Source organism: Nicotiana tomentosiformis, chromosome 6 (genome assembly GCF_000390325.3).
Source record: "Nicotiana tomentosiformis chromosome 6, ASM39032v3, whole genome shotgun sequence".
Taxonomy (NCBI): Eukaryota; Viridiplantae; Streptophyta; class Magnoliopsida; order Solanales; family Solanaceae; genus Nicotiana; species Nicotiana tomentosiformis.
The window spans coordinates 7276987-7286033 of record NC_090817.1 but is presented as its reverse complement, the minus strand read 5'-3'; the positions used below and the strand labels follow the sequence as shown (position 1 = coordinate 7286033).

At 39.4% G+C, this 9047-nt stretch overlaps 1 protein-coding gene across 3 annotated transcripts; it reads right to left on the bottom strand.

The window, feature by feature from the left end:
- Positions 1-4685: 4685 nt before the first annotated feature.
- Positions 4686-9047, bottom strand: LOC104111489 (G-type lectin S-receptor-like serine/threonine-protein kinase CES101). Of its 3 annotated transcripts, none has more exons than XM_009621195.4 (8): positions 7657-9044; positions 7253-7375; positions 6657-6746; positions 6386-6570; positions 6015-6225; positions 5694-5931; positions 5459-5609; positions 4686-5184 (listed from the first exon to the last, which is right to left on the bottom strand). In XM_009621195.4, exons 1-8 carry the CDS (start codon positions 8780-8782, stop codon positions 4876-4878), a joined length of 2433 nt encoding a protein of 810 aa, XP_009619490.1. In that variant the 5' UTR covers positions 8783-9044; the 3' UTR covers positions 4686-4875. The 3 variants fall into 3 exon arrangements, 2 of the variants coding, with proteins under 2 accessions (XP_009619490.1, XP_018631584.1); XM_018776068.3 differs by having other exon boundaries at positions 7253-7360; XR_689726.4 differs by having other exon boundaries at positions 5056-5184; positions 5459-5592; positions 7657-9047.

Below are 9047 nucleotides of genomic sequence, written 5' to 3'. Positions count from 1 at the left end.
TCTACACACATTCTTAATTTATTCCCTTTTTAGGGACTACCACTACGTTTGCTAACCAATTCGGGTATTTAACCTTCTGAATGGACTCTATTTTATGAAGTTTAGATACCTCATCCTTGATCAAAGCATGTTTGACCTCGGGCTGGGGTCTCCTATTCTGCTTGACCGGGTGCCACTTTGGGTCCAGACTTAACTTGTGAGTGGTTATTTTTTGTATGATCCCTCTCATATCGAGGTGGGACCAAGAAAAATAATCTTCGTTATCTATAAGAAATTGAATGAGTTTTTCCTAAGCTCGGGGTTTAGCCCCGTGCCCAAGTATACCTTTCGATTGGGCAAGTGTTCACTTAGTACGACTTGTTCCAATTCCTCGACCATTGATTTTGTAGCGTCGGAATCGTCAGGGACTATGAAAGATCTGGGGACTCGGTAGTCATCATCCTCGTCTACCCCTTGCTTCTCCGATTCTGTCGAGGCTGGTATCAGTGATTACTATTTGGCTCCGTCTTTGACCATCAGATTCAGATCTTTTGATATCGAGAGTGTGGATGCCGGGATCACTTCATCAATCGTGAACATCTCCCTAGCAGACGGCTGTTACTTGAAAACTATTTTGATTCCTCCGAGCATCGGGAATTTCAGCACTTTGTGCAATGTTGAGGGTATTGCTTTCATGTTGTGATCCCATAGCCCCCCGAACAAAGTGTTGTATCTCATATCCCTTCGATTACATAGAACTTGGCTTCCTGAATAGTTCCGGTGACGTTCACCGGTAATGTTATTTCCCTTGTAGTGGTCTTACATACCATGTTGAACCCATTCAGTATTCAAACGCGGGTACGATCTGATCTTGTAGGCCAAGTTGTTCCGCGACCCTCGATCTGATGATGCTGGCCGAGCTACCTGGATCAATTAACACACGCCTAACTTGATATTTATTTATGAGTACCGATATTACCAGTGCATCATTGTGGGGTTGTGTGATCCCCTCTGCATCTTTGTCGTTGAATGACAAGGTCCCTTCCGGTACGTAATCTCGAGTCCGTTTTCCCTTGTGATGGATACTTTGGTGCGGTTCAGCATTGGACCTTGGGAATGTCGACCCTGCCTATGATCATGTTAATGATACGTTGTGGTTCCTCCTGTTTGGTCCGTTTATTATAATCCCTATTCCTATAGTGGTTCTTGGCCCGATCGCTGAGGAACTCTCGGAGATTTAGTCGTTCAACAGCCATACCATCTCATCTCTTAATTGTCGGCAGTCTTCTGTTCTGTGGCCATGGGTGCCGTGATATTTTCACATTAGGTTAGGATACTTTTGGGCTGGAGCGGATTGTAAAGGTCGAGGCCATTTGGTGTCTTTGATGCATCCGATGGCAGATACGATGGAAAAGACATCAATATTGAAGTTGTACTCCGATAATCTCGGCGCTCTTTTAAGCTATTTTTGCTCATGAGTCCCCGGTTATTTTGTCCTCGGTTATTACTTCTTTCATATCTCATAGGGTTCCTCCCGGACCCGCTGCTTCTTCGGTCTCCGTCATTGTACGGTTGATATCGATCCCTGCTTGATCTAGGTTCACGATCGACATCTCTCTTGACTCTATCGATGGTTCTGACGGGATAAACGGACCCGGAAGGGGCCCCAAGATGATCATCCTCGACCCTGATTTTCGATTGGTATCAGTTATGGACGTCGGTCCAAGTGACGACCGGATATTCCACAAAGTTTTGTTTCAACTATTGTGAAGCCATCGAGCTTCGAATGTTGAGTCCTGAGGTGAAGGCTTGAACGACCCAATCGTCCGCTACCGGGGGAAAATCCATTCGTTCCATTTGGAATGAGGACACAAATTCTCTGAGCATCTCGTTATCCCTTTGCTTCATTTTGAAAAGGTCTCACTTCATGGTCTCGACCTTTATAGCCCCGGCGTGTGATTTTATGAAAGAATCTGCAAGCATAGCAAACGAGTCAATAGAATTAGGAGGCAGACTGTGATACCATATCATAGCTCCTTTTGACAAGGTCTCCCTAAACATTTTCAGCAAGACAGACTCGATCTCATCATCTTCCAAGTCGTTCCCATTGATGGCATATGTATAGGAGGTCACATGCTCATTTAGGTCGGTCGTTCTGTTGTACTTAGGAATCTCGGGCATGCGAAACTTCTTAGGGATCGTCTTTGGAGCCACGCTCGGGGGAAAAGGTTTCTGAATAAATTTCTTGGAATCCAGGCCCTTCAATATCTGGGGTGCTCCCGGGAATTGGTCGACCCTGAAATTATAGGTTTTCACCTTTTTATCATTGTCTTCGATTTTATTTTTCCCTGATTCTATCAGTTTTATCAACTTCTTCGAGTATTTTTATGATCTCGGGGTTAGTCCCCGATTCGCTTTCGTTTGTTTTTTCCGCGATCAATTCATTTTTGTGGATGACTTCCTGGGGGAGCTCAGGTTCATTTTTTCTCGGTGCTCGACCTTGGTTCTGCAATTGAGTCATAGCCGCTTCTTGAGCCTGTAGCATTTCGAAGATCATTCGCAGGTTGATCCCATCATTTTCTCCATCGTGTGTATTCTGGCAATTGAACGGACTTCCCCTACGCACGATGTTTTCGGGGTCGATAGGCTGATTTGTGTTGATGGCCATATGCGAACAGATATCGATGGGACCCACCACCGTGATTCTACCGAGATCGACCAAGGGCACCTCGTTACCGAGTGCTCATTGGTGTTCCTGCCATGGTGGCTGGACTCCGCGTCTGTGTTTAGAGAGGCAAACTGTGGGTTTGACATTTCGATTTTAACTTGGAATCAGAAACACTTCAAAGAACAAGTGTAAAATGGGGTGTGTTATGGTAATTTGTATCAAATTCCCGCTATTATCCTTAGCCCCACAGTTGACGCCAAACTGTTTACCCTCAAAATCAAATAACAATTTTCTTTTAAGTGGTGTTGAGGATACGCGGATTAACTTGACACAAAGCGATAAATAAAGTTGCAATAATAATAATAATAATAATAATAATAATAATAATAATAATAATAATAATAATAATAATAATAATAATAATAATAATAATAATAATGACAAAGTAAATTAAAACCACACGAATTGACGATTTCAATCTTGGAGGATCAATGACCCTCGAACAGGATGCACCTCGATCAACCTCAAAATATAGATGAACAAGAGCTTTAAGAGAGAAATAATAATGTGTTTGCTTATGAGTGTATGTTACCATCTCCGTTATGAATTATTAGGCCTCCTTTATATAGTGGAGGAGTCCTACTTTAGATACAATTTTATAAAAGGTAAAAGATCCTTAATTTGCTGATTGTCGGTCCTATTTTGATAAATATTCGTGATTTCCGCCGTAATATCCGGCATTTCAGACTTCTCTTGGCAATGCTTCTTCGAGGTCATTTGACCCGGGACCGATTCCGGAACCGCGACCTCGATGTTCTTGAAGACAGGTGTTCGATCCCGGGTGCTAGCCCGGTGGGGTTTGGGGCCGATCTTCAGTCCTCTATTGCCATATCTCGAGCCCGGACTACCATGTCAGATGCTAGTATGTACTATGAGCTCGATTTGACCCGTATACATAGACATTTATTATTTATAAATATTTTTTAAAGTGACATAATTGTATAATATTGCCAATATATGAAAGTCAAATCTTCGTTGTTTGTTCTTTTCTTTTTGTGCCTTTGGGAGAGTAGAGGTATAAGTGTTTACTTCTATCTTGGTATTTTACGATTACATATAATATTTTTGTAGCAAATGTTGTTCCTAATTGCACTATTTATTTGATAACAAGGACAAACCGGCATTAATTGCAAGATAACACTAATGATCACGAAGCATCAAATACTGAAAAGAATTTCATAATAAGAATTTTGTATTTTATCTAACTATGCCTTCACATGACAAATGTATCCTCTAACTATAGCTGGTGACTCACTTATATAGTCGATGAGCGACAAGTGTATTCTCTAACATTATAACTATAGCTGGTGACTGACTTATATAGTCGATGAGCGACAAGTGTATTCTCTAACATTATAACTATAGCTGGTGACTGACTTATATAGTCGATAAGCGACAAGTGTATTCTCTAACATTATAACTATAGCTGGTGACCGACTTATATAACTGATGAGAGTGACAAATGAATTCTCCAACTATAGTTGGTGATCGACTTATATAACTGATGAGCGGCAAGTGTATTCTCTAACGTTACAAATATAGTTGGTGACCAAGTTATGCAACTGATGAGTGACAAGTATATTATCTAACATTGTAAACGTAGTTGGTGGCCTTTTTAACCAAGTCTATTGATAATCTTTGACTTAAATTCTGGATCTGCCTCTAATGTTCCAAACACTTCCTTCCTCATCTTCTTACAAAATCCATCAAGTTAACAGGTTGTAAATTAGCACTTAGAAATAACTCATATTTGTTATCAATGCGAAGAACTCTGAGGAATAAAAGAATGGTGTCCATAGCCATTTATTGTATGTATTTTTCCTTTAAACAAGGAACTCATATTTATACAGATGTAATATAGAGAAACGTCAGAAAAAAATGTCTGAAAGAACAACATCTAAGGTTTATAATTAACTGTCGAATATATAGTGAGATAGCATTTTATTATTGAAAACATGATGTGGAATATATAGTAAGATGGCATAAAAACAGGAGTGAATTTATTATTGAAGCTCAGTGTTGATGGAGCCAGCCTTCTAATTTAGGCAATGGCCATGGACATATATAGGTGCACTCGTTGTTTCTAGCTCGCGCCATACATAAATTGATGAAATTTTAATAAAAAATATGTCTCTAACAATGGTTGTGAAGACAGCCTAGGATGAGACTTATCTTGCTTTCAATTCTGAAATTGATAGCCCATTTATCGAATATCTTTCTACTTCTTCGGAAATTTGTGCTCGTTGATCACCCCTCTCTATGAAAAATCCTGGTCGTTCTGGTAGTGGTGGTGTTTGTCTCGTATCGTTTGTAAGCATTGAAACAACACTTGACATTGATGGCCTATCTTTTGCATAGTCTTGAACACACAAGAGTCCCACATGAATGCATCTCATTACTTCATCGCGCGAGCACGATTCAATTAGCGTTACATCTATTAGCTCCAAAGCTCGCTCTTCTCTCCATAATTCCCATGCCTGAAACAATAGAACCGACTTAGCACATTAGTCAGAAAGTGTTGGCTATGTGTAAACAAAGTCCCGCATCGAATGTGGAAAAGAAAAATGATTTACTTATAAGATGTTGGATAATGTTAATAGTGTGAGGTTTTTTGGGGAAAACCGTGCAGGCTTGGCCCAAAGAGGGCGATATCGCACCATGTTAAAAGTATCTTTGAGCCTGTTTTAGCCCAACGGAAAGGAGTCTTCATAACTATTTCATGAGATAAGTTCATAAGTTTAGAGATTATACCAGTCCTATGAGGTTTAGCGGATGCTCAGAATCATAGCAGCTGTTGCTTTTCTTGCCACTAACAATTTCTAAGAGTAATACTCCAAAGCTGAATACATCTGTCTTTGTTGAAACAATGCCTCTTAATGCATACTCTGGAGACATATAACCACTGAAGTTGTATTTAGACTTTTGAGTAATATAAAACTTGTATATATGACAGTTTTTTGGTTGCAGACATTGTTTATGTACTTACTGTGTTCCAACGATTCTTTTCGTGTTAGCTTCAGATTCTTGCCTTCCAAAAATCCTCGCCATGCCAAAGTCCGATATCTTTGGATTCATGTCACTGTCAAGTAAGATATTGCTCGCTTTTAAATCTCTATGAATCACTGTCAACCTTGAATATTTATGCAGATACAGTAGACCTTGAGCAACTCCTTCGATGATTTTGAATCGAGTATCCCAATTTAGTAGCTCCTTTTTGTTAGTATCTGTTCATATCATTATAGAGGTTAAAAAAAAGCAATTTGTAGACAAAAAAAAGATAAAAATTTCTTACAAGTATGATATTTACCGAATAGGAAGAAGTCGAGGCTTTTGTTGTGCATGTATTCATATACTAAAATCCTTTCTTCACCTTGAGTACAGTATCCTAAAAGCCTAACAAGGTTAGTATGTTGAAGTTTTGCAATCAATAAAATTTCATTCTTGAACTCCACAAGGCCTTGTCCAGAACTTGTTGAAAGCCTTTTTATAGCTACTTCTTGTTCATCAGGCAACTCTCCCTGAAAATAATGACTGATTTCAATATAGGGGGGAGCTAGAGTGTAGGCTACGGATTCAGCTGAACTCAGTAGCTTTCGTTTAAACTTTGTATTTGTCTTAAAATATTCATTGAATATATGCTTGGAAGAATCATCTTCATTTAGAAAGATTCAGGTTTACCTTGTAAACGGGTCCAAATCCACCCTCTCCGAGCTTATTTCCTAGTGAAAAATTGTCCGTGGCGATTGCCAGGCTCTCGAAGCTGTATAACTGCACATCTTGGCTCATCTTTTTGTCAGTCTTTCTCCTTTTGGCTATATTTGCACTTTGGTTAAGCAATAGTAAAGCTGTTGCTTTTGCTTTCCCTGATAGTAAAAGAATAAATTGTGAAATCTGAAGCAAAATATTGAAATTTACTGGTGTCAAGCTCCTGTATTGTTCAAGTGCTCACCTTTTCCGCGCAGAAGGTAGTATAGGGAGCTAAGTCCTATTAATATAGTCAAACCAACTGCAGCTATAAGCCAAATCCACCATTTTATTGCTGCATCGCAACAATGAGTCAAAATTCCCAAAAATTTTGAAAGCACACTTAACTTTTGCAACAGTGAGATGCATTTTACATTCTACAATGCCAACCAGATGATCTAAAGGATGGATATACTCTAAAGAAGGACTAGATTTTGTAACGAAGATATTAAAAGAGAATAAAAAAGGGCAGCCTGGTGCACGAAGCATCCTGCGTTCATGCAGGATCCGGGGAAGGACGCACCCAATGACCCAAGGGGGTGTGATGTATAAAGTATACTAAAAGAGAATACATTCCTAAAATGAATGATTCTTTGTTGAATGGACTATGTCGAGGAACAACAAAAGAAAGGTTTTCACTTTCAATCATAAAACAATACTTCGCTAGAATTTAATAAAGAGAAAATACACCCCAAAAGGATGTCTGCCTCCTCTTCATGACCTTAGTTTAGATTAATCTACTAATTCAAGAGCTAATATTCAGTTAAAAATGCAAAAAACTGATTTATACACTATACATACAAGTTCTTGGAGATGAATCAGGTGACATTGGCGTTGCGGGAGATGGTGCTGGTGATAAATCTGGAGGAAGTGAGATTGTGCTCGGTACAGTGGAGGTGCTCCGATTTCCTGTTGGCACCGAATCTGGAAAAACACATTGCACAATTCATAGTTAGAGCTTGCTTTATTGATGAAAAAGGGTAGTCTAGTGCACTAAGCTCCCGCTATGCGCGGGGTCTGGGGAAGAGCCTGACCACAAGGGTAATTTCTGCAAGAGGTTGTTTCCATGGCTAGATATAGAAATATTGCAAGAGGGCAAATCAAAGCACATTCAACTGTTTGCATTTAATACCTGAATTCTTTAGCATTAGAAAGTGTCTAACCAAAAGCATAGGGAAAAGATAACGAGACAAATATGATAGTACCTCCTCCAGGAATGTAAACATCTTGATCTTGTGAACTCAAGATAGATACATTACTCCAAATTTCACAACCAGTTCCAGTAGCTGTAATTGAGGCAAAAGCACCACAAGAACAATTCTTCTCACACTCTCTCTTGCAATCAAATAAACTCATGTTGTTGTTTTCAAACCTAAATCTATTACCAGTGACACTGTTTTGCATCCTCTCAAACAACGAAGCATTTCTAACTGGGCACTCAATCGATTCTTCTGACACACAACCAGCACTAGGCTTGTAAAAACACACACCAAAAGGTCCTGCTGCTCCTCTTTCCTTGATTAAACCAAATGAATCTATTGTATATCTAGATAAAGTTCGAGTCCCACTGACCGTGTAAGTCATGTACCTTTCATCATCTGTTGAAACAAAGCTCATGTTCACATAGTCGTAGTGAGATATTCGCGATACATTGCTAAATGTCCCATTACTCCAACGTCCGCTCATCCAATACACACGTCCCTCCCACCATATTGTCAATTGGTCTGTTGAGTCTATACCAATCGTAAAAGACCCCGAGGCTGGTTCATCTTCACTTCTCCAAGAAGTCAGTGACCAGTTTTCCCCGGTTATACGATTTCTACCAATTTTCATCCCAGGTAAAAGTGTGTCAGTAGGATGCTCAAAACTTTGCCACAGAGTTTTTTTCACAGAACCATTAGTTTCCAACTCCACCAGCACAAAATTACCGTTGTCGAATAGTGTAGCACTTGCATTTCTTGCTGTTCCATTGTAAGAACTTAAAATAAAACTATCAGTTCCATCGTTAATTTTCAGCTTTCCCTCATCATCCAATGTGAGATTATTACCTGATGCATATGGGATTGGATTGTCGCGATTCGCAACCCAAACGGGGCGAGAATCATCAGAGAATAATGTCATGTTAGAGGGTAAGTTGTAGAATATGCCTATATAGTGAGTTTTATTAGCATCAAGGCTAAAAAACTCCACCCTGAATTCCTTGTTTGCTGATTCCAATTTCTCTCCAACTCTGAGACTTTGTCCCCGAAAAATTGTGTCTGTTTGAGAATAAGAAATGTTTATGAAAAAGCAACAGTAACACCAAAATAGTAGGATTTGTAGCCATGCCATTAAAGAACTACTGTCCTTTAGTTTTCTAGTAAGGGTGATCAAGAGAAGTTCTTCGTCCTCCCAATTCCAAATTTTTTCTTGAAAGTTTCAACCTTGTTGACTATCACAACAGTCGCGACTATAAACAAACTCGTGACTATGGCAGAATGTACCTAACTTTCTGGGACATCAAATACATGAGAGGAGGTTAAGGGGCATTAACCAAAATATTTTTATATATACACAATTAGATATTGTGAGGAGACTAATAAGGTCTTTCAGGAAA

What these genes read in the sequence shown, in the direction of transcription:
- LOC104111489 (XM_009621195.4), bottom strand. Translation starts at nt 8,782, where the DNA reads ATGGCATGGCTACAAATCCTACTATTTTGGTGTTACTGTTGCTTTTTC. An exon ending in TGTTTACATTCCTGGAGGAG is followed by an intron (nt 7,376 to 7,656) that starts GTACTATCATAT and finishes GTGTTTTTCCAG; the next exon opens with ATTCGGTGCCAACAGGAAAT. An exon ending in TGATTCATCTCCAAGAACTT is followed by an intron (nt 6,747 to 7,252) that starts GTATGTATAGTG and finishes GTTGCGATGCAG; the next exon opens with CAATAAAATGGTGGATTTGG.